The 27,078-nt window shown below is 59.8% G+C and overlaps 5 protein-coding genes across 9 annotated transcripts in view; 3 read left to right on the top strand and 2 right to left on the bottom strand.

Moving 5' to 3' along the window:
- Nucleotides 1-7,297, bottom strand: part of COL11A2 (collagen type XI alpha 2 chain) — a 28,479-nt gene extending 21,182 nt beyond the window's left edge. The window contains exons 1-7 of the mRNA XM_058306555.1: nucleotides 7,008-7,297; nucleotides 4,374-4,523; nucleotides 4,027-4,237; nucleotides 3,416-3,578; nucleotides 1,919-2,110; nucleotides 922-999; nucleotides 223-285 (exon numbers count right to left, since the gene is read on the bottom strand). Of these exons, the coding sequence (XP_058162538.1) occupies nucleotides 223-285; nucleotides 922-999; nucleotides 1,919-2,110; nucleotides 3,416-3,578; nucleotides 4,027-4,237; nucleotides 4,374-4,523; nucleotides 7,008-7,089 (939 nt within the window). The 5' untranslated portion in view covers nucleotides 7,090-7,297. The remainder of the gene's footprint in view (nucleotides 1-222; nucleotides 286-921; nucleotides 1,000-1,918; nucleotides 2,111-3,415; nucleotides 3,579-4,026; nucleotides 4,238-4,373; nucleotides 4,524-7,007) is intronic.
- A 1,172-nt stretch (nucleotides 7,298-8,469) lies between these two features.
- RXRB (retinoid X receptor beta) lies at nucleotides 8,470-15,244 on the bottom strand. Of its 4 annotated transcripts, none has more exons than XM_058306557.2 (10): nucleotides 14,712-15,145; nucleotides 13,780-14,021; nucleotides 13,104-13,260; nucleotides 12,548-12,727; nucleotides 11,303-11,475; nucleotides 10,770-10,899; nucleotides 10,455-10,587; nucleotides 10,248-10,339; nucleotides 9,781-9,886; nucleotides 8,470-9,654 (listed from the first exon to the last, which is right to left on the bottom strand). In XM_058306557.2, exons 1-10 carry the CDS (start codon nucleotides 14,947-14,949, stop codon nucleotides 9,507-9,509), a joined length of 1,599 nt encoding a protein of 532 aa, XP_058162540.1. In that variant the 5' UTR covers nucleotides 14,950-15,145; the 3' UTR covers nucleotides 8,470-9,506. The 4 variants fall into 4 exon arrangements, with proteins under 4 accessions (XP_058162540.1, XP_058162539.1, XP_058162542.1 ...); XM_058306556.2 differs by having other exon boundaries at nucleotides 10,248-10,351; XM_058306559.2 differs by lacking the exon at nucleotides 13,780-14,021 and having other exon boundaries at nucleotides 14,712-15,244.
- Nucleotides 15,245-15,294: 50 nt separating this feature from the next.
- Nucleotides 15,295-18,914, top strand: SLC39A7 (solute carrier family 39 member 7). Its single transcript, XM_004479800.5, has 8 exons — nucleotides 15,295-15,410; nucleotides 15,721-16,135; nucleotides 16,219-16,387; nucleotides 16,551-16,604; nucleotides 16,746-16,910; nucleotides 17,049-17,189; nucleotides 17,397-17,593; nucleotides 18,041-18,914. Exons 2-8 carry the CDS (start codon nucleotides 15,725-15,727, stop codon nucleotides 18,311-18,313), a joined length of 1,410 nt encoding a protein of 469 aa, XP_004479857.1. The 5' UTR covers nucleotides 15,295-15,410; nucleotides 15,721-15,724; the 3' UTR covers nucleotides 18,314-18,914.
- Nucleotides 18,915-19,087: 173 nt separating this feature from the next.
- On the top strand, nucleotides 19,088-21,294 carry HSD17B8 (hydroxysteroid 17-beta dehydrogenase 8). Of its 2 annotated transcripts, XM_012520154.4 has the most exons (9): nucleotides 19,088-19,171; nucleotides 19,351-19,568; nucleotides 19,665-19,781; nucleotides 19,899-19,991; nucleotides 20,085-20,170; nucleotides 20,285-20,369; nucleotides 20,589-20,631; nucleotides 20,839-20,913; nucleotides 21,103-21,294. In XM_012520154.4, exons 1-9 carry the CDS (start codon nucleotides 19,126-19,128, stop codon nucleotides 21,117-21,119), a joined length of 780 nt encoding a protein of 259 aa, XP_012375608.1. In that variant the 5' UTR covers nucleotides 19,088-19,125; the 3' UTR covers nucleotides 21,120-21,294. The 2 variants fall into 2 exon arrangements, with proteins under 2 accessions (XP_012375608.1, XP_071074517.1); XM_071218416.1 differs by lacking the exons at nucleotides 19,665-19,781; nucleotides 19,899-19,991; nucleotides 20,085-20,170 and having other exon boundaries at nucleotides 19,094-19,568.
- Nucleotides 21,295-22,959: 1,665 nt separating this feature from the next.
- Nucleotides 22,960-26,828, top strand: RING1 (ring finger protein 1). The gene is made up of 7 exons (XM_058306560.2): nucleotides 22,960-23,101; nucleotides 23,215-23,350; nucleotides 24,061-24,221; nucleotides 24,353-24,568; nucleotides 25,320-25,709; nucleotides 25,867-26,140; nucleotides 26,416-26,828. Exons 2-7 carry the CDS (start codon nucleotides 23,273-23,275, stop codon nucleotides 26,515-26,517), a joined length of 1,221 nt encoding a protein of 406 aa, XP_058162543.1. The 5' UTR covers nucleotides 22,960-23,101; nucleotides 23,215-23,272; the 3' UTR covers nucleotides 26,518-26,828.
- The last annotated feature ends 250 nt before the right edge of the window (nucleotides 26,829-27,078 follow it).

The raw sequence follows: 27,078 nt of genomic DNA on the forward strand, positions 1-27,078 counted from the left end.
AGTTACTCCGGAATCAAAGAGTGACGAAGGGAGACAAGGACGCTGAAGGAAAACAGTTGTACTTAGGGACGAGCAAACCGAGAGGTCTGGAATGACCAGAATGGATATGACAAAGAACCCTCCGGCCAGAGGGGTGGCTGATCCACGATGGCACGGGGCAGGACGAGAGGGTCACAGACGCCCATCGCCCCCAACCGGGGTGAGGGGAGGAGATGGAGTTACCTCCTCGGGGGGTGGCAAGGGGCTTGTCTCCAAGAGTCCTTCCTCTTCACCTAGGGTGGGGTCCTAACCCAGAGGGGAAGAGGCAGAGAGGTGTGGGGGGAAGGAGAGAGGTTAGCGGGGGAGGCGAAGCAGCACCTACGCCCCCCCTGAGGGCAGCACCTATCCGTGCTGGGGGGTGGGGGAAATCTCAGATCTTGCCGCCCCTTCGGAAGGGGGACAGTTTGGGGAGAGTGACTCTCCGAGGCCGTAGGGTTTGGGGGCAGAGATCTGGATGCCCCGGCTCTACCTGCCGGTAACCGCTGCCTCTGGTCCTGGGGGGGCCCCGGGCAGTGGGGGGAGCAGCCCGCCGAGCTGGGCGTCGGGAGGGGAGAGGTTGGCCCCGGGCTGGGCCAGAGCCCCCAACTCGAGAGGGCCTCCGGCCTGGTGAGGGGGGCGCCTGCCGGGCCGCTGACCTCTTGGCAGGCGGGGCAGGCTTTCGGGGAGGGGTCCGGCGGCCCCTGGGGGAAGGGAGACCCCTGTGGTTGGGGCTCCGTGGCCGCTGCAGCAGAGAGACACGGGAGGGGCAGTGAGGAAGGAGGCCCCACGTCTCAGTCAATGGAGCGTGTCCCCACAGGCTGGGGAGGGGCGCAAGGTGTCACGGGGGATGCTCGAGGGGGGAGTGGGAAGAAGGGGAGAGATGCAGGGGCCCCTCAGGTTTACCTGGTAGTCAGGGGGTGTCCCGGTAGTCATCGCATCGTAATAGGGGGGCTCGTAGTCATAGTAGAGAGACTCAGTGGGCTGGGGTCACGGGAGGGAGCAGTGGGGATAAGTAGGAAGGGGACAGGGAAATCGGAGGGTCCAGAGGGAAAGGGTGGGGAGAAGGAAATGAGGAAATGGTGTGGGAGGGGGGAAACAGGGGCGGCGTGGATTGGGAAACAGGGAGTTGGGGATAAAAGAGGTCAGGAAAGAAAGGGGGGAGGAGGGGGATTTGCGCCCCGCATGTGGAACAGAAGCAGACATGATTAAGAGATTGACCCCCCCCAACCTCACCACTGACCCCAGATCATCTGTCACCCTAACCCTGCAGGGTCCACCCAAGCCAGAGTCTCCCTTCCCTGCCCCCCAACCACCATCACAGCCCCAAACCCTGCACCTCCATTAGCAGGGGGGCGGAGACCGGGCTTCCTACCCCCACTTCTGCGGACCACCACCCCTCTGGGAACACCTCCATCTCCCGTCCTTCCCCATTTCTCCTCCTTGGTCTTATCGTCTCAACTTCTTTCTCCCTGTTCCTGTCTCCCCCCTACCCTGCTCTCCCATCCTCCCTCCCAAGTCTCCCCCCACCCCCTCCACCCTCGCACCCATTCTCTGCCAATCTCTTAATTCAAGAAGGGATGGGAAAGTCAAGGACACAGTTTTGGAAAGACTGGCAGAGGAGGAGACAAAATAAGCAGGAGACACAGCTCCCAGCTACGAATTCTTCATAACAACTCTTTTTATTTTTAAATGAAAATAAAAAGGTTAATGAATGAGGACCGGGGAGGAAGGAAATCGGAGAAGGACGATACGGCTGGGAAGGGGGGTGGTTTGGAAGGGGAGAATGAGGGCCCAAAATGGGGGGCTCTAGAACTCTTGGGGACATTCCCCTGGGGAAGATGTCTGGGCGTCTTCCCTGCCTGGGGTGTGCTGTGGCTGGGGGTTCTCCCACGTCCCTCACCTGTCGCTGGGGTTCCTGGCTTTGGGGTCTATGAAGTCTTGACGGCGGCTGTTTTGGAGACCTCTGGACTCTGTGGGACTGCTGGCTCTGGGCTCTCTCCCGTGGACCCCCGTCACACTCTGGCTCCTTCTGCTCACAGGACTCATAGGCAGCCTGCACCCCCGGCATGATGACCAGCTGCTGGACGTCCCCCTGCAGGGACAGGAGGAAGCACCTCTGCTGGAGGGGGCACGTGTGGTTTCAGAGAGCGACACGGGACCAGCCTGGGGTCAAGGCCAGGGGGCCAGACCTAGGGGAAGAAGGCACCCTCAGCCTCCCATGAGCTCAGCCCTCTCCGGTTTCAAGGGACTCTCATCCATCATCTAGCTGGACCTTCACTACATCCGGGACAGCCAGCACGGCGAGCAAGTGCACTCCATTTTTCCAATGCATTTCATTCAGAGAAGCGGAAAGAGACAGTGACTGACCCAAAGTCACTCGCAGAGGCAGAAACAGGACTAAGCCCAGGTCTTCCACCTCTAAGCTCACACCTCACCCCTAGCGGTAATGCACAGGCCTCTTCCCAGGCGCCTTCCGGAGACTGGGGCCCAGCCTTAGCTGTCATGCCTGCCGACGCTCATAAAGATGAAAATTCGCAGGACCTCTGGGAATGGGGGAGGGGGAAGATGCCCTCAATTCCAAAGGCATCAAACGTACCCACACTATATTGTAGTTTCCATCTCCAGAGGCAAACTCGGATCCCTTGGCATGACAAAGACCTTTTATTATTTTTGTGTGCTCCCTTTGGGCCAGCAGATATTCAGAAAATCCTGACTGGCTAGGTGGGTGGGTGAATGGATGGATGGGGTGCCACTGAGCGGATGATGAATGGGGACTCCAATTCATGGCTGAACGGGAAGGTCGGTGGTTGGTGAATGAATGATTGTATGTATGGCTGGATTGCTGAGAGATGGTGGCAGACTGGTGGGTAAGTGGATGGACGGAAGTGAATCTGTTGGCGGATAATTGGGTGGATGGTGGACTGAAGGGGAGAGTGGTTGAGTGGGTGGCAGGATAGGTGAGTAGATGGGTAGGTGGGTGGATGGATGGATGATTTGAAGGAGGGCATGGTGAGCAGGGGAAAGATAGATAGAAGCCTGAATGCATGAGCAGGTGGATGAGTGGGTGAATGGTTGGGTGGGTGGATGGATGGGAGAGTGGACAATGGATGCACGAATGCACGTGTAGGTGGGTAGGCGAGTGAGTGGGGTGAATGGATGGACAGGTGGATAAATGGGTGGCTTGAAGGCATGCATGGATGGGGCAGACTGGTAAAGACTGAGTAACAGAATAAGTGGGTATCAGCAAAGGTGCAGACAGGTGGGCACCTCGTTCTCCTGGAGAACTAGGAGATAAGAAGTGGAAATCTAAGTTCACAAGAGGAGAAATGAATGGGAAGATGGGGTGCTGGGACCAGAAGGTAAGTAGAAATCACTCCTTTCTGATTGCTCCCGTTACCTCAAAGACTTCTTCATCCAGGATACGGGCACCAAAGATTATCACTCCATGGGTGTCCAAGACAGGACGAGCACTTCGGAGGAGCGGCCGGGTGACCCGCTTCTTACAGTCCACAATGAGAGTGACCGACTGGCCCTTCACGGCTACAGCCACACGGTGCCACCTGGTCATGGGAGAGAGGTTCAAGTGACTGACTGAAGGCAGAAAAGTCAACAAGGTTGAGGGAACACTGGATAAAAGGGTCGAAGCCAATGATCACAATAATAGTCACCATCATCGCTGCTATTTATTGATGCTTATAATGCACCAAGCACCATGCAATCATTTTCTCATTGATTCCCACATTTCTATTATTCTTGTTTTACTGGCATGGAACTAAGGCTCAAAAAAGTGAAGTAACTTGCCCAAGGCACAAGCTAGTGCTACACACAGTGCAATGACAAACTCTAAAGCCCAGACCAATCAGCTGGAGTTTGGGCACTGGGGAGGTGAGCTCTGGCCAAAAGGGCCAGCAGGATTTCCCGGTTCTGAGAGTGGGGGCTGTGGGCAGTGGCCAGAGGGGAGCACCTGAAAGTGTGGCCCAGGCTGGCCAGAGGAGCAAAGTGACTTACTTGCCATCTGCTAGACTGAGGCCTCGGAAGACCGGCTGAGCCGAGGGTTGAGGCCGTCCAGTCTGGTCCTCGTACAGGAAGCGGACGGGCCGGCCCAGCTCCAGGACCAGCTGTCGGACACCCTGGGCGCTGTAGAGAGCCAGGAGGGGAGGCTGGAGGCCAGGGCGCGTCCGGACCACCGTCAGCAGAGAGAAATCTTTGGGGAAGCCTCCTGGTACCCAAGAGAGACACACAGGTGGCGTGAGAGGCACAGAGAGCCACGAGCCCCTTCCCTTCGTGGGTCTGACCCCAGACCCCACCCCTGTGACCTCCCCTGGCGATCCCGACTCCACCATTGGCAGCCATGCCTGGGAAGAGCTGGCGGGTGGGCGCGCTGAGCTGGGCAGGCCGCGAAACTCGGTAGGCTACATCGGCGGGACAGATGCCTCTGGCTCTCCGAACGCCGTCAGGAAGGGAGGGCAACCTCAACGCGCGGAGCACGTCCACAGGGCCTGCACCTGGGAGAGCCCAGTAGAGTAGCGGGGGACATTAGATTGGGAGTCTTTTGGGGCCAGGATCTGGATGGACGGGAAGCACCGTGTCACCTGGATGGGGACGGGGAAGGCCCGTCCTGCCCTCCCCCTCCCAGCACCTCGTCCCTTACTCTCCCTGTGTCCTGCTTTCAGCCTGTGAGTCTGTCTCTCTCTGTTGTCTCGCGATGCCTCTCAATGCGCCATCCTTCTCCCCGCCACGCTCTCACCGACTGTTATGCTCTCTGCCTCTCTATCTGTAGGTCTCTCTGTCTCCCTGTCTGCTGCCTTCCTCTCTTTGCCTCGCCTTCTGCCCATCTTTTCCTTTCCCTGCCTCTCTCCCTCTCCCTCCCCTTCCATATCTCTCGGTCTCCGGGTCTCTGGCCACTGTCCAGTCTCCGGCACAAACAACATCTGGGCAGTCGATCATCCTGGGCACGAGGGGTGTGGGGTGGGGGCACCGGGGAGGGAGCAGAGAGGCAGCTCAGGACGAGGTGCTCCGGGCTGCTAGAGCCTGTGTTTGGGGAGGTGGGGACAGCTCTGGTCATGCTGGGGAATGAAATATAAGAAAAGACCGCCCCAGGAGCCTGTGCCGGCCCCCCCTCGAGAGATGGGCTGGGGGCTGGTGGGGGGGGCAGCCTGCAGCCGCCACGTGGAGCCGGAGCAGGTCCAGGGCCCCGAGCCACACATCTGTGGATCCCATTAAAGGCCTTGCCCGAAGCCCAGGCAAGCTCCCCACACCTGGACCCTCAGCCCTGCCGCACCACCAGGAGCCAAGACCAGCACCCACCACCAGCCCTGCCCACCTAGGACTCCGCTGCTTGCCGGGGGCTCAAACTCCCTGCAAGGTCAAGGGCACCTCTCCCTCCCTTGCCCCCTCGTACACGCGCTCCTCACACCATCAGCTCCAGATTGGAAAAATCCCAAGGAGAGTTCCAGCAAAACTTTCATAGAAATGTGGGGCAGGGCAGGGGCCAGAGCAATCAGGAGAGCAGAGCTGGGTGGGGTGGGTGAGGTGGGGCGAGCAGGCAGAGAAAAGGCCCTTTGAGTCCAGGGGCTGGGAAACCACGGCCCGACCCCCCCACCCCGCCCGCGCCGGCCCCCGCGTACGGCGGCTCCGCAAACACCACCATACAAGGGCCGCTTTGAGAGGCGGAAGGTGAGCGAGACAGAGACACAGAGACTCACAGAGACCCCGGGCCAGCGAGACCTCAGAAGGCCCCCGCCCTCCACCAAGCCCTGGAGAGGAATCCCACAGACCACCTACCCCGGGGCTGCCCACAGCCTCCTCACCTCACACTCGCCCCACGTCTCCAGCCCCCAGCTCTGCCCCCCAGTCACCCCCACCACTCTATCTCTGCCCCCCCAAATGCCCCGTTCTTTAACCTTAGGAATTCCACGGAAACCCATTTCCCATTAGACCTCCACCTCCACCCACCCAGCCAGAAGCGGGACGACGGTCATCTCTGCCATCCCCTGTCTCCACGCCAATGGGTGCCTCTGGCCCTAAAAGAGATTCCCAGGGCCTGCGGTCGTTGTACACTTCAGTTTCCTGTCCCCAAGCCTCTCTTGGAAGTGCTTCCTTCTGCAATCTAACCTAAAGCCTTTATGCTGCCCTTCTGACCATCTTCTCTCCAGGGCAGAGAAGAAATGGATAGTCAAGTGAAGTGCACCTCAGCCCCTTCCAGCAGTGGGGGCTTGCTCCAGCCTGCCCAGGCCCAGATGCGGCCAGCCCCCTCCTCGCAGACCCCAATCCCCTCTCCTAGGAGCCAGCACTTCTGGATCCTGAGAAAAAAGGAGGAAAAGATTCGGGTCATGGGCACCAGGGTCCCAGGGGAGTCCGGCTGGCCAGAGGGGGAGGGAGGGGGCAGGAATGCAAAGAGTTGGCTCTGGCCGCAGACACCTGATCCCAGCCTGTCCGGCGGCCGTCCTGTTGGCAGGCGGCCCCGGGGCTCCCCAGAGCCAGCCGCGTGGCAGCATCGAGGGCACGGGGAGGGGGAGGGGGTCCTGGCGAGGAAGCCATTGGGTCCAGCCGGTCCAAGCATCCAGTCTTCCCCAGCTTGCTAGGCTCTGCTCTGACCCACAGAAGCTCCCCGGCTCCCCACACTCCAGAGATATAGAAGAACGAGCAACAGACACACACCTCACCACACCACCGGCATCTACCCCTCCCACCCAGCCCCGGGCTGGGCCAGCTGGCCTGGCCATCGTCCACTCTTCCAGGGGACCCAAGCCGCCAGCCCCGCTCAGGGCTGTCTAAGGTGGTCCTCCACCGCGCAACCTCGCCCGCCTTCCCCGGCACTCCAGGGAGGAACCCAGGGTCCTGCCCTCCAACCTGGGCCCTCGATGCCCAAAGTGCCTCCTCAGGACCTGAAGCTCCTGCCCCAGGCATGGGCGGTCCCCTGCGCCTGGGTACTCTGAGCTCCTGGCTGGCTTGAACCACCCAGGGCTCTGAGTCCCGACTCCGCTTACCTGCCCAGGCGGGGGCCCCGCTCAGCCCCAGCAGGAGCGGTACCAGCAGGAGGAGGTGGTGGCAGCGGCTGCACCCCTCCATGGCTGGGCGGCCGCTCCCCGGTCCCAGGGCTGGGGGCACCCGCAGGCCCTGGACGCCTGGAGGCTGACAAGAGGGTTGGAGATGGCACTGGGCGCGGGGTCCCAGGGACAGCAGAGGCTGTGGGGCTGCGACAGCTGTCAGCAGCCCAGCTCCATGCAGCAGGCGCCTTCGGGGCTCCGCGCTGCTGCCTCCTTGGCGGCCGCCGCTCCTGTGTGTCCCCGGCCACCCCAGCTGCCCAGAGCCCCCACCCCGCCCCCGCCCCCGGCCCGGCCCCCTCCTGCAGCCGCCCGCCCACAGCCACCGAGGGGAAACCCCACCCTCAGTCCCCACCTGGAGTGGGGCTGGGAAAGGGGGGCGGGAACCCTCCTTCCTCCACCTCCTCCCTCCTCCCTCCTCCACTTCCCTCCACCTCTCCGACCCTCGGACTGCTCTACCCCGCTCCTTGCGGGTTGTCAGTGCACTGTACTCAGCCTCCTCGCGGGAACCCCGGTATCTCCTTCCCAGCTATTCCTTTCCTAAGACCAGAGGTCCAGTCACAGCGCCCCCCCCCTCAGTTCTTTCCCCCTTGGGACCCCAGAGCCCCCTTTCAGCAGCGGCCAGGGAAGGATTTAGGGCACAGTGGGAGGGGAGAGACGGGCTGGGGTCGCCCCCCACACGCCCGCAATCAGGTCTCCATAATTACTTCTCCTCGGCCCGCCCGGGGTAATTACAGGGCCCAGCCCGGTCCAGCCCGGTCCGGGCGGGGGTAGCCGGGGTATTTATAGACCCGGCTATAGATAGTGACTGGAGACCCCCAGCGGGGGCCGGGGACGTGGGGACAGGGAAGGGACGACGGGGGGCAGAGGCCAGGCACTGGGACAGATGGACACACACAGGCTCGTCAGGCCCGAGGAGATGGGCAGGGGGGCAGTTAGGGGAGCCGGGAATCCAGCTGGACGGGGCCGCTGCGGAGAGATGAAGGGGAACTGACACTAGTTGGAAGCGCCCGGAGAAACGGGGTCACTCGGGGACGTGGGGCCGCCCGCAGGCGCTCGGCGCCCCGCGCCCCCACGGACGGGCACGGCGCCGGGTCTGCCCGGAGCCCGCGGCGCGGCCGGAGAGAAGGCCCCGCGGAGCCGAGGCGCCGCCGCCCGCTGTCGCCGGGAGGGCGCGGGCGAACAAGGAGCCTTTGAGGACCAGCCGCACCCCCCGCGCCGCCCTTCCTGCGCCGCGGCCCGCCCCCAGCCGCACACCCCGCCCCCGCCCCGCCCGGGACAAAGCGCGCCTTGTCTCCCACCTGCGCGGCCGGGCGCCCGGGGCAGGTCGGCGGCGTCCACGACCCGAGCCGCCGGGTCCCACCTCCGCTCCTGCGCGGCCCGCCCGCCCATAGAGCCACGCCAGTCCAGAAAGGCAGCGACTTTAATTTGAAAGCGGTTTTATGTGAGTGAAGGAGAGGGGAAGGGAACCCCAAAGACAGGAGCTGCGGGGCAAAACTCATGCAGCCCCAGCACCCCAGCTCTGCGGGCTGCCCGCCTCCCCTCAGTTTTCAGGACGAGGCTGTGCCCCACTCCCCACTCTGTGCCCAGGGCTGGGGGCGGCTGTGACGGGCCTGAGGACCGCACTCCCCAAATGCTCCCGTCACAGCCCAGGCCCCTTCTCCAAGTTACCGGGGCTTGGGGGCGGGGGGAGGAGGGGTGTTAGGCCAGTGCTTGGAGAGCCCCAGGGACAGCCGTCTCAGAGCCACCTTTCCCAAACGCCCACCTCCACCATCGGCACTGCTTAACCTGGAGAAATACAGTACTTCTTTGAGTCTAACTGCAAGTTTCTAGCCTCAGAGGGAATTAAAAATAGATCAGTTCCTGCATCTCCACCCACCCTTTTACCACCACCACCTTTTCATTCCTCAGTCTGACTGCAGAAGGGGCGTTGTGAAAGGGGATGCTGGACAGGAGAGGGTGACAGAACCCCCTCTTCTTCAGGAAGAAGGCAGGCCTGTCAGAGCCCTACTCCATGTCCGTCAGCTTAGGGGGCCTGCCCCCAATATCCACCTCTGGGGAAGCTCCCCATTTCCACACTTCTGATGGAGAAATGAGTGAAGCAAGATGAGAGAGGGAACAAGGTCCTAGGAGCAAAGCCAGTGCTTTGTGCAGAAGGGTGGGAAGGAGAGATCGTCAGGGCAAGGGGTGGAACGACCCCAATCATGGGAGACTCCAACAAGTTCAGATTCAAGGCCACTAAAGGGAGCTGCTCAGCCCTCACGGGGGCCTTGCGTCCCCTGACATGGGATGTCAAGCGAACCCCTCGGAGATCTGTTCTGGCCCTGCAGTCCTCTCCCCACCAAGGTTCTGGGAACATCGCCCTCCCCACTGTCTCGGGGCTTGGAGTCCCTCTTCGATGTGCACTCCTCAAGTGAGGGGGCACCAAGTCTGGGTCCAGGCTCAGGCCAGCTGGTGGGGAGCCTCGAGCATCTCCATGAGGAAGGTGTCGATGGGAGTGTCGCCAATGAGCTTGAAGAAAAACAGATGCTCTAGACACTTGAGGCCAATAGACCGGAGGGCAGGAAGACGTAGCAGCAGCTTGGCAAACCTGAGGCGGGGTGAGAGCAAGGGCTGAGAGCTGGACGCACGAGAACCCTGCAGCAGCCTCGCAGCACCCCGTGCCCCCGTGGGACCCTCGGGCCCACAGTCCCTCGCTCCTGCAGCCCCAGCTCACCGTCCCTGCTGCTCAGGGTACTTCTGTTTGCAGTAGGTCTCCAGTGACGCGTACACTTTCTCTCGCAGGACCTCCACCTCGCTGGGGTTGGAGAGACCCTTGGCATCTGGGATAGAAGGGAAGAGAGGAAGAGGAGGGAAGAAAAATCAAATTAGGACAGACATGCCAATGTGTCCCCACAGGATACCCCTCTTGGGCCCCACCTACTTGGCCTTCACCAGCTGCCTGGCAAAAGAAGCAGAGCCTCAGGGCTCTTAGATGCTCAATAGAAGGGGGGCCCATTGGGTTTCTGAGTGGGGGTCAGAAACAGAATGTACAGTGGCTGGGGCTTTTTCTTAGTCATATGGGAGACTGCTGGGTGGAGTGTCTTACTGAGGGGGTGACTGGGTAACTTAAAAGAGTCTCCAGAGAAGAGGAGGCTCCAAGGCTGCCTTGGCCTTGAGAGACAGGGGTAATTCTCCTCTTACCTGGATTGAACAGAATGATTGCCCTCAGGCAGCCAAGCTCTGTCTTGTCCATCCTCATGTCCCGCATTTTGGACACTAGCTCTGTCAGCACCCTGGAGAGGGACCTGCAGGTCACTCAAAGGTCACAGCTCAGCCAGCCTTGGACACGGACCAGCCTATAGCCCCACCCCCTCTACCTACAGGCCAGCCCAGCCCAGGGCCACTGACCGGTCAAAGATGGCTCCCACGCCCGCGGAATGGGCTGAGTTGCGGTGCACATGGAGACCTGTGGCGAGGAGGATGCCATCTCGGACATCAATGGAGCGGTGGGAGAAGGAGGCAATGAGGAGCTCATTCCAGCCTGGGTGGGGGGCAGCAAGGGTCAGGGGCCAAGGATCAGGCCATGGAATTCAAAGCGTATTAGGGGAAGAAAAGAAAATGGTGGCGGGATCTGAACTTGGCTCCCGAGCGTGCGAGGTAAGGCCTCTAAGGTCACTGGAGGTCAGGAGGTCAGAAGGGGACAAGGGTCAAGAGGTCACTGACCTGCCCGGAGCAAAATGACCTGGTCATCCAGAGGCAAGGAGGAAAAGTGTGGGATCCTCTTCGCCCACTCAACGAGCGTGAAGAGCTGTTTGTCAGCTGCCTGACAGATGTTAGTCACAGGGTCATTTGGCTGCAGGGGATGGGGGGGTATGAGTTACGGAAGGTGTGGAGGTGCACTGGACCCCCTCCCTGTTAAGAGGCTCTTTACACCCCCTCCTTTTATTGGAGCCTCCTTCCAAGCTCCATCTGAACCAATCCCTATAAATTGGTCTTCTCGTCTGACATTTGCATAAACCATTATTTATTTGGGACTTGACGGTGGTTCTGCCGGTGGGTCGCTCTAAGGGTGGGGACGGAGGGAGCTCTCAGGCCACCTCAGATGTTTGAGAGACCGCATTTGGCAGCACTTCCCATCCCAGGCAGTGTTGGGAGGTCGTGAGGGGAAGGGAGGAGAGGAAGGGGGAGACAGAACAGGCCTAGCCTCCCTCCGCCCACCCCCTCGGGAAGGAGAGAGGGCTGGCCCCATCACTCACGCTGCTGCCGCTACCACCGGTTCCCCCAGGACCCTCAACGCCCTGGTCACTCTTCTGCTCCACAGCGAGCTCTGCCTCCAGGATCCTGTCCACGGGCATCTCCTCAGGGGCTCCCCCAGCCCCCTCCCCATCCCCGTCCTTGTCCTTCCCCCGCTGACGCTCCTCCTGTACCGCTTGGGGTTGGGGGAAGAGGGAGAAAAAGTGGAAAATCAGCAGCCAGTCATGAAGGAGTTCAAAATGTCCTTCGGGCCTAGCAGGGTCTCACGGCAGGAAGGACAGATTCATAAGAGCTGGAGAAGTCATTAGAATTTGGGGAGCAATCTGGAAGCAGCGATCCTAAAAAGGCAGATAAATGAGCCAAGAAGGAAAGGGGGTAAAGAAATTAGGAAGGAATCTAACATTTAAATGGAGGGCCTACCCCATGCTAAGAAACGTGCCAAGCACTTTTTAATACTCACGCCAGCATCACAACAACCCTGTGAACTACAGTCCCCACTTTTAAAGGGTAAGAATTTGGGTCTTGGAGAAGTTAAATATTAATAACTTGCCCAAGTTCACACAATACATAGCAGGTCATACATTTGAAACCAAGGGTACCTGACTGCAAATCTCATACTGTTCTGACTCAACAAAGAGGTAGTAAAAGGAATGCTGGCCGGAGCCTTCAAAGATGTGGGTTCTGATCCCAGTCCTGCTACTCTCTTGTGTGACTTTGAGCTCCTACACTCATCTTCTCTAAAATAAGGGATTGGGTCAGGATCCTCTCTAAAATGTCTCCCTTAGAATCCTATGAATCACACTAAGATAAGGACACAAAGCAGAGAGAGAAGGGTAGCATCCCAGAGGTCAGCAGAGAGACCACAGACAAGAGAGAGACAGAGACCAAAGAGGAGCATCAGCTCAAAGAGGAGGAACTATTCAGGTTAGAAAAGGGGAAACAGGAAAGAAAGTTATCCCCCCAACCTGTATGGGGAGGGGAGTCACTGGAGTCCACCAGAAACGCAAAACCATTAAAAAGAAAACTAGAGGAACTAAATCAGGGCACCAGGGAGAACTGAGGAGGAAGGTCAGAGAGAAGTCAAACACCGCCCTCTGGAGGAGAGAGAGAACAGTTCTGCTTTCCCGGCAGGTAAACAGCTTGTAGTTCCTTCAGTCTGCCCTCTACCTCCCCCCTCCTCTCCTACAGGGTGGGGTGGGAGAGGAAGGGCCTTTGGACTGGGAAGCCCAGGCAGGGTCGGCGCTTACCCTCCCTCTTCATGCCAGTGGCCAGGCACTTCTGGTAGCGGCAGTACTGACAGCGGTTCCGCTGGCGCTTGTCCACCGTGCAGTCCTTGTTGTCCCGGCACGAGTAGGTCAGGTCCTTTCGGATGGTGCGTTTGAAGAAGCCCTTGCAGCCCTCACAGCTGTAGACCCCATAGTGCTTGCCTATTGGGGGGGGGGGGGCGTGAACAGCAATAGGAAGACTGCATACAGATATCCCTCACCTTTAAATCTCTTGCCAGCCTCCCCCTGGCAGAACTTAAAGTCCTCTCTCTGTTTGCCAAAAGCAGAGACTAGTGACCAAGGAGGTGTGGGATGATCCAGTCCCACTCTCCCTCATGCTCCAGAAACCCTGCCCAGCTCCCTCTTCCCTCCAACACCCCTTCCCACAGCTGAGTTTCAGGCTCCTTAGCCCTCATCAGGCCTCCCCCAGCTCACTCACTCTGTCCCAACCCCATGAGACCCTGGGAATCCCACAGATGATGGCAAGTGGCCCAGACTCTTTCTTTCCTCCTCTTTGCTGATCCGCTGAGCCTCATACCTGAGCTTCTGTCCCCGCAGATTGCACATAGACGTTTGCCAGCCCCAGAGCCACCTGGAGGAGGTGGACAGTGCAGGCCCCGGACCCCTAAGACTGGTGGCTTCACATCTTCAGGGGGGCCAGACCCACCTCCAGGGAGTGACACTGTTGAGTTAATCTGGGATGGGGGAAATAGGGAAGTCACAGGGAGACTCATTGGGAAGGAAACTCTCTCTGAGCTGATGGAAATCATTCCCTAAAACCTAGGCAGGGCACTGTGACTGCACATTCCAGAGGGCATTCTTTACACTGCAGTCCATGGGAAAGGCCTCCCCTGGAGCGCAACCCCAAAGAAAAGACATCAACAGTGCTCCCTGGAGGTGTGCAACACAGTGGCCCTGAAGGACACGTATCTCTGAAGGGCAGATGGGACCAAAAGGGTGGAAAATCATTGATAGATGAGAGGGACATCAGGATATAGGGTTTTTGTTTTTGTTTTCTTTTTAAATGGGGCTGGGGAGGAGGCATGCATGGAAAGACCAGTCATCTCAGGAGGGGCAAGGGGGTCTCACAAGGACCCCAGGCCTGCCAGGATTAAAGGATGGAAGGTTAGTGGGCCAAAGGGAGGTTCACACAAGGATCTAGGGTCACAGGGAAATGAAAGTGGAGAGGCAGTAAGTGGGTCACAACCTCTCACCTGGGGGCTGCTGACAGGCCCGGAGAATCCTGGGGGAGCTGGAGGGGGCAGACCAGGGGACCCCATGGAAGAGCTGATGACTGGGAAGGGGGAGCCCAGTGGGGGGGGTGGCAGTGGGGGTGGGGCCCCAGAACCTCCCAGGGATGGAGCAGCTGAAGCAGGCAGTAGTGGCCCAGGAGGAGAAGGAGGAGGTGCTCCGTGGTGAAGGGGATTGGGGGAGGAGCTATCTGGACTTCGGGAATCTGAGGGAGGGGTACACACAGGCACAGAGACACACAGAGACAGGAGAGACAAAAAGAGAACATGAGTCTTTGAACTCCTGTTGGAACTGGACCCCTTACTTCTCTAATTCTCCCACTGCAACCATCCCATCCCCAAGTCCAAAAACTCCCTGTTGTTAAACAACTGTTTAACTGTGTGTGAGGGAGGGGGGGGGGAGTTGACAAAGGACAGAAGGAGAGTTCAGGTGAAGAAAATCTCCAAGCAAGGCATTTGGATGAATACCATGTCATCCCAAGCCAGACCCGTCTTCTGTGGGGTGGGAAAGCACGTGGGGTAGACCAGTCAGTCCCCCAGTTCCCAACCTATAGCCAGGTAGCCGGATCGTGCAAGGAAAGGAGAGAGGGGTAAGACACCCCTTCCAGGGCGTGGGATCCGCCTCCACACGTCCAGAGCCCTCAAATTATGGGGGAATCCTGTGCTTCCCACGCCCGGGACTCCCGTGCAAGGCCCCACAAGGCCGCCGCCAGGAGGGCGGAAGCTCCCCCGCCCCGCCCCGGGGGCAGGGCGCTAAGGCCCTCGGAAGGGAGGGGACGCGTGTTTACAAACAGGGGGCGGGAGCGCCCGGCGAAGAGCGCCGGCGAGGGCTGTGGGGGGAGGGGCTGCACATACCACGGCCACTCGCTCGCCCGCCCGCCTGCTAGGACACTCACCCCGCCCGCTGTCGCCCATCCCGTCCCGTCCAGCCTCCCCCGGCTCCGGCTCCGGGGTTTGTTGCTCTCCGGCTGCCGCCGCCGCCGCCGCCGCCGCCGCCGCGGGATCCAGCCAGGGCCGTCGCCGCCGCCACCGGGACGCGACCCCACAATGCATTTCTTTTCGCACCCCCACTGGCCCACACTGCCCTGCGGCATGCCGCTGGGGGAGGAAGGGCGGGCGAGCAGCCCAAGACATGATTCTTGGCTGAGTATGAGGATACCGAAGTTACCAGGGGCTCCAAAAAATTGACCGGGGGACTAGCTGAGCAGGAGGAAGCCCCAGAGAAAAAAGTTCTGGGCCCGGGCCGGGCGGAACTAAGCGCTTCGCTCTGCTCTGGCCCAAAATGACAGGGCCGACGTGGCAGCCATCTTGGTACAGACGGGAAGTCTCCACGCTAGTTCCCGCCCCCTCGGCTAGCTGGAAACGGAGGAGGCGGTCTCCTCGGGCTTGTTAGCCCTCCTCGCCCAGGCTCGCCTCAAGTAACCTCCACGTCTGCGCATGCGCAAAAGCGCAGCGTGGGTACTCCGCTGCCGGAGTGCAGCCATCTTGGTAAAGGTGTTGGGGCGGTGGAAGAACGGAACTTCCTGTTCTCGCGGGACCTAGAGGCGGGAGTGCCACGTCCGAGCAAACCGGGAAAGGACTGGATCCCGGAGCCGGTGAGAATCCCTGCTTTTCCCTACTATCCTTTCTAGGCCCTTTCCCCCACCTAGTGGGTCATAGAGACGAGGGCGCAGAGAGCCGAAAAAGAGGCGGATCAAAGCCTAGAGCGGCGTCCCGGGGGCCCTGCATCCGGGAGGGGGCTCGGAATAAAGAGAACGAGGCTTGGGAACAATGTGGGTGGGAGCAGAGTGGAATGGGGGAGCGGTCCACAGAAGTGGACGGAGAGCGCGCTTGGAGTAAAGCGCACCCCGCGTAGGTATAGAGTTGAGGGTCAAGTGGAGTCACTCTCTCTGTCCCTCTGGTCAGCGTCATGGCCAGGGGCCTGGGGGCCCCCCACTGGGTGGCCGTGGGACTGCTGACCTGGGCGGCCTTGGGGCTGCTGGTGGCCGGACACGGGGGTCATGGCGACCTGCACGAAGACCTGCACGAGGATTTCCATGGGCACGGCCACAGTCACTCACATGAGGATTTCCACCATGGACACAGCCATGCCCATGGCCATGGCCACACTCACGAGAGCATCTGGCATGGACATGCCCACGGGCACGACCAGGGACATTCACGTGAGGATTTGCACCATGGCCATAGCCATGGCCACGCCCGTGAGAGCCTCTACCAAAGAGGACATGGACATGACCATGAGCATAGCCATGGAGGCTACGGGGAGTCTGGGGCTCCAGGCATCAAGCAGGACCTGGACACTGTCACTCTCTGGGCCTATGTGAGTCCCCAGGGGATGGGGGAGAGAGGGGCTGGTTCTAGATTGTTGGGAGACCCACTTGACCCCTGACTCTCCCTCACCAGGCACTAGGGGCCACGGTGCTGATCTCTGCAGCTCCTTTTTTCGTCCTCTTCCTTATCCCCGTGGAGTCAAACTCCCCCCGGCACCGCTCTCTGCTCCAGATCTTGCTCAGTTTTGCTTCCGGGGGGCTCCTTGGAGATGCCTTCCTGCACCTCATCCCTCATGCCCTGGGTAAGTGGTCTTTAATCTCTACCTTTAACCTTAATATATAATTATTCTGTAAGCAAAAGGGTTCTTTCCCCTTTGTGATCTCTGATCTTCCAAATTTCCCCAAATACAAATACCCTGGATTGGGTGTTCCCTCCCTGGACCTTTTTTCCCCTTCTTCCCCCAGAGCCTCACTCTCACCATCCGGTGGAGCAGCGGGGACACGGACACTCCCATAGTAGTGAGTAAGGGGCAGACAGGGGCAGGGTTGGGGTGATGGCTGAGGAAACTCTAGCCCTCCGTAATTTTCACCTCCTGCGTTTGGGAGGGGGGGTCTGAAATCCGCATTTCTCTGTTAATGTTTCAATGCCTCCATTCCCAGGCCAGGGCCCCATTCTTTCTGTGGGGCTGTGGGTCCTCAGTGGCATTGTCGCCTTTCTTGTGGTGGAGAAATTTGTGAGACATGTAAAAGGAGGACATGGACACGGTCACGGACACGGACATTCTCATGGTCACACGCGTGGAAGTCATGGACATGGAAGACAGGGTGAGCCCAGGAACAACTCCCAGAAGCCACCTTGCCTGCCTCAGTATTCCTTCATCTGATGGCTCTTAGATAGGAGAGGACTTCTCTCTTGAGAAAATGTCAGGAGATCTCTGGTCCCCATTTTTATGTTTCCAACAGATCACCGTTCAAAGGAGAAGCAGAGCTCAGAGGAAGAAGAAAAGGAAGCAGAGGGGACAAGAAAGAGGAGAGGAGGTGGCACAGGGCCCAAAGATGGGCCAGTGAGACCACAGAATACTGAAGAGGAAACAACAGGCTCAGGTGAGGGCCAGGGTTGGCAATGAGCTTGAGCCAGGGGCATCATCTTGAAATTGGCACACATGAATTGGAGTATGCACTAGTGTCTGAGAAACACTGAGGAGCTGGGAGTACGGTGGTCTCTAAGGGGAGGTGTGAGAATGGCTGAACAGGGCCGAGAACGGGAGTGAGGGATGCCTCTGATCATTCTATCTTCCTCTCTTGTCTAAGATCTGCGTGTGTCAGGGTACCTGAATCTGGCTGCTGATCTGGCACATAATTTCACGGATGGTCTGGCAATTGGTGCTTCATTTCGAGGGGGCCGGGGGCTGGGGATCCTGACCACAATGACTGTTTTGCTACATGAAGTACCCCATGAGGTTGGCGACTTTGCCATCTTGGTCCAGTCTGGCTGCAGCAAAAAGCAGGTTGGTGATGAGGTGCAATCAGCACGGTTGTCTCAAAACCTTTATCCCTGCTCACCCCAGCATAAAGTCTGCTTCTCATTAGTTTCAAACCAGTCATATTGTCATTGACAACAATTATCCTGGTGGGGAAGGAAGTTCTATTTCCTTGTTCTGTAGCTAGTATTTCTTAAAATGTGTTCCATAAACCATCAAGTGGCTGACGGGGATCTTGCACAGCACCCCCACTACCCCACCCTGACCTCCTGAATCACAGTGTCTGTGAAGCAGAGTGAATTAGACGTTCACTGCTTTAACCTCTTCAGTAGCTAAGATTTTTTGGAAACTATCTTCTACTTCCCCCTTTTTTTTGCCTTAAATTTTAGTTTCCAAAGGCGTGTACCCTACCTGTCATGTTTAAAGCTCTGATATTCTTTAGCTGTCAGTGAGTTTCTCCTTTCTGCCCACCAGGCGATGCGTCTACAGCTGCTGACGGCAATAGGGGCACTGGCAGGCACAGCCTGTGCCCTCCTAGCTGAAGGAGGGGCAGTGGGCAGTGAAGTTGCAGGCGGTGCAGGTCCTGGGTGGATCCTGCCGTTTACTGCAGGCGGCTTCATCTACGTGGCAACAGTGTCCGTGCTGCCCGAGCTGCTGAGGGAGGCATCACCATTGCAGTCACTCCTGGAGGTCCTGGGACTGCTAGGGGGAGTTGTCATGATGGTGCTGATTGCCCACCTCGAGTGAGGTGGGACAAACCGTCCCCACCCCTGCCCCAAACCTCTAGCTCCTAAATCCAGGTTGGGGTCTTTGAAGGTTGAGGGCCCCTGCCAGGAACATCTGCCAAAGGAAGGAGTTGTAACGGAGGGGAGTGCTGGCTTTGACACTGTGGTCATCAAGGTTTGGCAGGCTTCTGGGGGCGGTAGAGATGAGAATGAGAGGCCGGAGGGACCATGTTGTAGGGTTCAGGGGGCCAAGTGGAGCCATGAAGAACACTGGAAGGAAGAGGTGATGGCAGCCTGCCTGGTGTCTCCTGCCCACCTAGAGGACCAGCTATCACGCAGGCTTCACCGCAGTCTGCCGCCCTCGCTCTCACCTGTTGGTGGAAGCTTGAGAAAACAGAGCCCTGGACAGAGCTGGTAACAAGAGGAGTCTGGGATAAACCTCAATCGTGTGTCCTGATTTGGGTGGGATTGTGTTGGGGGGGGGAATTGGGAGAGGAGAGGGTTAGTTGCTAATCTCACCGCCTGATTTTTTGTTGTTGGTTTCTATTCTTTTTGTATCACTGTGATCGAATCCGAGGGGAGGGATGGTGACCGGAAATAAAGCCCTGGGATCTTACGCCCCACACGTAGTCTTTGTCTCTTTAGGGGGCCGGGGGCCCCTGGTTCTGCCCTCCCGGGTCCTTAAACGGTGCTGTGTGGCCACGCCCCCGCGGTGGGAGGTCTGCCCACTGGTGGGCACGGAGGGCGGCGCTGGCGGGCTTTGGATTGGCTCAGGCCGCGCCTGGCCCCGCCCACCTGCTCCCGGATTGGGCCGCCCGCCGCCCGCCGCCGGCCATGGCGTCCCAGCTTCGGCTCCGCTCGGCTCTGGCGCTGGTCACAGGTCGAGGGGCTTCTTCCCGGGGCGGGCTGGGGATATGGAGTGGTGTCAGGGGGCGCCCTCGGACCTCGAGGCCGCAGGGACCTCTGGTCCCTTGTCCGGATTTTGCCAACTCTGCGCGGGACGAGCTCCGACCCCTGCCCACTCCTTCCGTCCTCGCGGCGTGTTTTCTCCCATCCCAGGTGCGGGCGGCGGCATCGGGCGGGCGGTCAGTGTGCGCCTGGCCAGAGAGGGAGCCGCCGTGGCCGCCTGCGACCTGGACGGGGCAGCGGCACGGGAGACCGTGCAGCTGCTGGGCTCGCGGGGCAGCGAGGACGGGGCGCCCCGCGGGGCCCACGCTGCCTTCCAGGCCGACGTGTCTGAGGCCGGAGCCGTCAGGCGCCTGCTGGAACAAGTGCAGGTGAATGCCAGGCGCCCTCGCCCCTTCAGAGCGCTGCCGCTGCTACACTGCCCCGGCTCTCTGTGCTTTTTTGGTGGATAACCCCCCCTCCCGTAGGCCTGCTTTTCTCGCCCGCCATCTGTCGTCGTGTCCTGTGCGGGCATCACCCGGGATCAGTTTCTGCTCCATATGTCTGAGGATGACTGGGACAAAGTCATAGCTGTCAACCTCAAGGTGGTGACCTCTAGCCCTGTGACTTCCGGCTCCCCCTACGGTGGGGAGGTGGCAGAGTTGGAGGAGGGCTGTCTGTTAATCCTCTGCTCCTTACTGCCTTGCTGCCTCTCCCCCCAGGGCATCTTTCTAGTCACTCAAGCTGCAGCCCACGCCTTGGTGTCCAGCGGTTGTCCTGGCTCCATCATCAACATCAGTAGCATTGTGGGAAAGGTCAGGTTGAGTTGGGACCAGGTCAAGTGAGCATGGAGAAGAGAGACCCTCTTTGGTCTCCCTACTCATTCCAGATCTCTAACTCTCCTATAGGTGGGGAATGTGGGGCAAACAAACTACGCTGCATCCAAGGCTGGAGTGACCGGGCTGACCCAGACTGCAGCCCGGGAGCTTGGGCGGTTAGTCAGACCCCCGGAGGTGCTGGGGGCTTCACCAAGGCACGGGAAAGTCTGAGGGGGGGTCAGGGTTCATTCGGTCTGCTCCAGAGTCAGCGGCCACTCTCCCTTCCACAGACATGGGATCCGCTGTAACACTGTCCTCCCAGGGTTCATTAGAACACCTATGACCCAGAAGGTGCCACAGAAAGTGCTGGACAAGGTAGGAGGTTTGGGGGGAAGGGTAGAATCCTTCAGAGACCCACCCTGCCCAGACTGCAGAGAGAGAGAGAACGCTAGACACAGTGCCTGGCAGACAGTAGGTGCTCAAGAAATGTACGAAGCGATAGATGACAAAAGGAAGAAGGGCCACAGACTTCAATTCAGTCTACAAAAAGATCCATAAATGAAACTTCACCCACAAAGGAGTGTTTCCTTACAGGTGACTGGAATGATCCCGTTGGGACACATGGGGGACCCTGAGGGTAAGCACTGAGCAGAGGCGGCCCCGGGGAGGGGGCCTGAGTGATCCCAAGGTTTGTGCCCTTTGGGAGAAGGCCTCCCCAGGGATTGGCGGCTGCAGTGTGTGTTGGGGGAAGGACGGAGAGTTTGGGGGGGGCGGGGGGAGATGGTGGCTGGTTCAGGTCCACGTGGGTGAGCAGGATTCTGCCCTCTGCCCACCATTCCCACAGATGTGGCAGATGTGGTCGCATTCCTGGCATCCGAGGACAGCGGATACATCACCGGGGCCTCAGTGGAAGTCACTGGTACGAAGTCGGCGTGGGGAAGGAGAGGGCAGAGGAGTGGAACCCAGACAACACGGAAAGCAAGTGGGGCGGGAGCGTGGAGCCACGAGAGGAGGGGCCAAGGTTCCTGCGGGCCAGGAGCAGAGGGGGCACCCCCGGCCGTTCGTCTCCCCACCTCTGCATCTGTCCAAATGCTTCTGCCCCTATCAGGAGGTCTTTTCATGTAACTGCCTGGAGAACTCCGGACTCGGCTCACTCCCTGCCACCCTGCTGGACTCCTGCTGATGAGGACTCCAAGTTCCCAGGCCACAAAAGGGGTGGCAGTGTATGGCTCGGGAATGCTGAATATGGGAGGCAGGGGTGCTTGTGACCCTAATAAATTCCAAATCCTCTTCCCTGCCACCTCCGGTTCTTCTTGTGTCCAAGCCCTCAGACCCTTTCCCACCTCCCCCTCCTTTCCCTTTCCCCAAGGATTGTTCCCTTTCACTGCCTGGTCTCCCAGGGCAACCCCCGCCGCCGGGTGTGAGAGCAGAGAGTGTGTGTCACTGTGTATGCGTGACACTGGGCCTTTTGGAGGGAGGGGTCTCTGCCCCACCCCCTTTCACTGGTCCTGTAGCTTCAGCCCCCCTCCAACAACCTGAGTCCTTACGGTCCCCAAGGGTGATTTGTTCATGGCGCCACGGCAGTGTCCAGTCTAGCCTTGGGAGGGGGGTCTTGGAACAGGTGGCCCTCCCCCACCCCTCTCCTTTCTCTGAGTCCCCCTCTCCCTTTTCTCTCCACCTTACAATAGCTGCAGCCGGCCTGGGGTCGGATGGGGGGGATTAAGGGAGGGGGCCAGGATTAGGGGAATGGACCAGCCGATGAAAGGGGCTGGAGGAGAGCAGAAGGGAGGGGGCTGGGAAGAGGAGGAGGGAGGGGAGGGGGTCGGTGCTAATCGACTCTGGAGCCCACATAAGGACTGGCCACGGAGAGAAGGAGAGGACAGGGAAGTAGGGGGGAACCGGGAGGTGGGGAGGGGACCCACTGCCGCCCTGTCCTGGAGACAGACCACCCCCTGGCAGCTGCAGCCCAAGTCCGGAAGCCCCAGCTTAGGCCGGTGGGCACAGGAGGCCCGGCAGCGGCCTGGTCTCTTTCTCCTTACCCCCCTCAGCCCCTGCCCTCAGCGGGGCGGCTCTGCTCCTGCTTCTCTTTCCTCGCGGCCCTTCCTTTCCGCGAGGCCTGCAGGAAGCTTCCGCCCGCTCCCCACTCCAGACATGCAGCCCCGGTGCCCCCACCCACCCACACGCGCACGCCCCCTCCCCGACAGGGGCCCGGCGGGTGCGTGCGCGTGTGCCCCTGCTTCCGCGTGGTGTCTGCATTCCCCCTTCCTCCCGGGCGCCTCCCTCCCCCGCCCCGGGTCGCGGCTCTTGATTGTCCAAACGCAATTCTCGAGTCTCTGGATCCGGCCGAGAGTTGAGTCTGGACGTCCCGAGCCGCCGCCCCCAGACTTCGAGGGAGAGAGCGGGTCGGGGGCCCTGGGGAGAGGCAAAGCCGGTTCCCGGGGTGGCAGGGGGCGTCCCGGCCCCGGGGAGCTCGCTGCGCTCCCGGGGCTGCAGGGCCGAAGCGGCCGAGGGGGGCTCGCAACTTTTCTCCCGGGATCCCGAGCTGGGGTGCCCGAGGTGTTTTGTTTCTGCCTTGGGTCGTTGTTTTTGTTTTTGGGGGGGGGGGCTGTTTCTTGCGGGGGAGCCTCCCAGGCTGCGAGGGGAAGCGGAGTGGGGGAGGCGGCCCCTCTCCCGAGCCCTGCGTCCCCTCCCGGGATCCGGGCCGTCCCAGGCTCCACCCTCCGGAGCCCAGGCCGCGGGGTGGGGGGATCCAGGGGGGGGACGGCGGCGGAGGCTGCGGGCCACCGCGGGAGACGCGCGCGGGCCACGGCCCCACGTGGCGCGGGACGCCGGTGCCCCCGCGCCTGCCCGGGGGCGGCGCGCCTCGCGGGCGGGGGAACCCCGCGGCCCACGTCGCGTCCCACCCGCGCCCGGCCGGCGGGTGACGTCTCCGCCGGGGGGTGGGAGGGAGTGCGGGGCAGGCGGAAGTGACGCAGGCCCCAGTGCCCGGCCATGGCGGCGGCGGCGGCGGGAGCTGCCGTCTGAGCGGCGGCTGCGGACCGAGCGCCCGGGGCCCGGGGCCCGGGGAGAGGCGCGGCGACCGCCGGCGCGCGGACGGCCGGAGCCGGGTGAGGGGCCGCGCCCGCGCGGGGTCGGGGGCCGCGGGGTGAGCTCCTGGGGGGGCGGGGACTGCGCGGGGGGCGGCCCCCTAACGCCCCCCTTCTCCTCCTCTCCCCTCCAGCCGGCCCCTGCTCCTCCTCCGCAGCGGGGCCCTGGTGGGGGGTCTGCGCCCGGTCACCATGACGACGCCGGCGAATGCCCAGAATGCCAGCAAAACGTGGGAACTGAGCCTGTACGAGCTGCACCGGACCCCGCAGGTGACGAGGGACCCTCCCTTCGCAGCGTGTCCTCCGCGCCTCCAAGCCCTTCACTCCGCAGACTTCCATCGCACCGCCTCTTTCCCATTCTTTGCCCTGTTCTGCCGATCCTGCTGTACTTCACACGCTTCCCAACGCTACCTCTGAATCACTTTAATCTTTTTAAAGCACTTTCATATTTATTATCGCATGTAATCCTCAAAACTGCCAGGGAGGTAGAGCACTATCTGCGGTTGAAAAATAGTAAACAGAGACAGAAATGACCTTCCTTTTTCCTCATCTTAATGTTAGTGCATTCAGGACTCACCTTGGGAGCTTATTAAAAATGGAGCTTCGCAGGTGCACCCCCAGACATTCTGGTTCAGTAAGTGGGATGGGGCCCCATAATCTGCATTTCCAAGAGGCATTCTAGGGGATTCTGATATAGGTGGTGCCAAACCACCAATCTATGTCACCCTCCTGCCCCCACCGTTCAGGCCTCTTCCCGAACCCAGGATTTCTCCAGAACTAACGAACACGAATCCTTTCTGTTCTCCATTCCTTCCAAACCAGTTGCCCCTCTCTGTCTCAGAATTCCCATCTTTTTCAAGCTCCCAAGATGAGGCACCCAGATTCTCCCATTTCACTGTATTTCTCAAAACCCCTATTTCACAGGTTGTTTGTTTCTAAAACCCTTCTCTACTCACCTTTCCCCTCACTGATGCCTCCAGGAAGCCATCATGGATGGCACAGAGATTGCGGTTTCCCCTCGGTCACTGCATTCAGAACTCATGTGCCCCATCTGCCTGGACATGCTGAAGAATACAATGACCACCAAGGAGTGCCTCCACCGGTTCTGCTCCGACTGCATCGTCACGGCCCTGCGCAGCGGGTAACGGGAGGGACGTGTTCGAGGTGGGCGAAAGGGATGCAGAGTTGGGCCCCTCTCACTGGTCCCGGTTTCAGCCTGGGTGCCAATGGGCTGGCCACTGACTGCCCACGGCCTCCCCTCTCCCATCCCAGGAACAAGGAGTGCCCCACCTGCCGCAAGAAGCTGGTATCCAAGAGGTCCCTAAGGCCAGACCCCAACTTTGATGCCCTGATCTCTAAGATCTACCCCAGCCGGGAGGAATACGAGGCTCACCAGGACCGGGTGCTCATCCGCCTCAGCCGTCTGCACAACCAGCAAGCGCTGAGCTCCAGCATCGAGGAGGGGCTGCGCATGCAGGCCATGCACAGGTGCACAGGGGTGGGAGAGGAGGTGGCAGGGCCAGTGGGAGGGTGGGTGGGTCCACCTCCTGGTGCTAGTTTTGCTGCCTGCCAGCTGAGTGACCGTAACCCTTCTGAACCTCAGCATCCTAAGAGCTGACCGCCAGCCTGGTTGTCAGCCTTGAAAGTCACGGGTGTAAATTGTAGCTTCTTGTAAGTCACCGGTGCTCCTGTTCTCAAGAAGAAAATAGCCCGTTCTCTGATTTTCCAGAAGTTAGAAGAGCAGAGTGATTTTGAGCCTAAGCTCTGGGTTCATATACTGCTGGGGTTTAAATCATTTCCTAGGTCAGCATTTTTCAAACTTCCATCATATTCCAAATTACTGGAGGGTTTTGTTCAAAATGGAAATTCTGATTTAGTAGGTCTGGAGTTGGGCCTGAGATTCTGCATTTCTTCAAGCTCCCATATGGTGCTGATGTTACTGGTTCGTGGATCACGCTTTGAGAGGCAAGGTCCTATCATCTCAAACGAATTACTTAAGCTCACTGAACCTCAATATCCCAGCCATAAAATAGAGATAATACCGTTAACGCCTTTATAGGATTTCTTGTATTAAGGGGGTAATAATGCAAAACGCGTAGCAGGGTGTTTGACATGTAGTTAGTGTTTAATAAATACTAGATATCGTTACTAAGGTTTCCCTGATCTCTTAATTCTCTGAAGTTTCAAGTCTGCACCCCACTTGTTGGTGTTTTCTAACCTCAGCCCCTTGCTTCCGCAGGGCCCAGCGAGTGAGGCGGCCGATGCCCGGCTCAGATCAGACCACGACCATGAGTGGGGGGGAAGGAGAGCCTGGGGAGGGAGAGGGGGATGGAGAGGATGTGAGCTCAGACTCCGCCCCCGACTCTGCCCCAGGCCCTGCTCCCAAGCGGCACCGAGGAGGGGGCGCAGGGGGGAGCAGTGTAGGGACAGTGGGAGGTGGCACTGGTGGGGTGGGTGGGGGTGCTGGTTCTGAAGACTCTGGTGACCGGGGAGGGATCCTGGGAGGGGGGACCCTAGGCCCCCCAAGCCCTCCGGGGGCCCCCAGTCCCCCAGAGCCAGGTGGAGAAATCGAGCTCGTGTTCCGGCCCCACCCCCTGCTCGTGGAGAAGGGAGAATACTGCCAGACTAGGTGAGGAGCCCTGCCTTTCCCCAGACCACTGCCAAACCAAAGGCTTCCCCCAGAAGCGGGCGGCCCTCCAGCCCAGGGCCCTTGTAGAAAGCGCCTCCCTCCCTCCCTCCCCCGGTGAGGCCGGCTGCGCCCTGAAGCTGTCCTCTTCCCGCTGCAGGTACGTGAAGACCACCGGGAATGCCACGGTGGACCATCTCTCCAAGTACTTGGCCCTGCGTATTGCCCTCGAGCGGAGGCAGCAGCAGGAGGCGGGAGAGCCAGGAGGGCCTGGAGGGGGCGCCTCTGATGCCGGGGGACCTGACGGGGGCAGTGGGGAGGGGGGCGGAGCCGGAGGAGGCGATGGCCCTGAGGAGCCCGCCTTGCCCAGCCTGGAGGGTGTCAGCGAGAAGCAGTACACCATCTACATCGCCCCCGGGGGCGGAGCCTTCACGGTAAGGGCCTCGGGGAGCAGTGGTGTGCGGGGTGCAGCGATGGGGGGTGGCCCGGGGCCAGACAGTACCACCGGCCTGACCGCCTAACTGCCCACACGCTTCTCCCTCTGCGTCTTCTGTCGCCCGTCTCTGTCCTCTCCCGTGTTCTCCATACTCTCCTGCTCTGCCCCACCTCTCCTTTTCTGTCCTCCACTCCTTGGTCACTTCTGTCTCTCATTTCCTTTTCCAATTTTCCTCTCTCTTTCCCCCTGCTTCTGCCGTCCCCCCTTCCCTAGATACTGAACGGCTCGCTGACCCTGGAGCTGGTGAACGAGAAGTTTTGGAAGGTGTCTCGGCCACTGGAGCTCTGCTACGCCCCCACCAAGGATCCAAAGTGAGCCTGCACGCAGACAGAGAATGGGGACCACAGGCTGTCCCTGTGTCTTAGCCCGCCGCCCCAGCTTCTTTGTCCCCCAGTGCCCCCAACCCAGCCGGTCAGCAAGAGGACACACACGAGGACAAGAATGAGGACATGTGGCTTTTATACAAAGTATCTATATCAGATTCTTCTATATTGTACAGAGGGGCGTGAGCCCCCATCGACTGCCTTTTCTATGCCGACAGCCTAGCATCCACACGATGCTGGGGAAGGTGAACCGCCCTTCACGCCTCCTCTCGACAACATATTTGCTTTTTCTCCTCTTTGAAACATGCAGTTCTGTGTCTTTGTTTATTAAAGGTACACACGAGGAAGAAAGGAAAAAAAAAAAAAAGATTGGGGAGGGAGGCCCAGACATGATGTAGAATCACCCTGGGGATGGGGAGATGTCAGAGGTCACTGGACTCTGACGCCCACTTTGCTCAACTTCCAACTTAGCACGTGGGTAAGAAAATAGGGAGAGGTGACTGGTGAGGCTGGAAGGGACGGCGTGAGGCGCAGAGAGGTGTGTGGAAATCAT

The sequence above is a fragment of the Dasypus novemcinctus genome, chromosome 11 (assembly GCF_030445035.2).
Source record: "Dasypus novemcinctus isolate mDasNov1 chromosome 11, mDasNov1.1.hap2, whole genome shotgun sequence".
Taxonomy (NCBI): domain Eukaryota; kingdom Metazoa; phylum Chordata; class Mammalia; order Cingulata; family Dasypodidae; genus Dasypus; species Dasypus novemcinctus.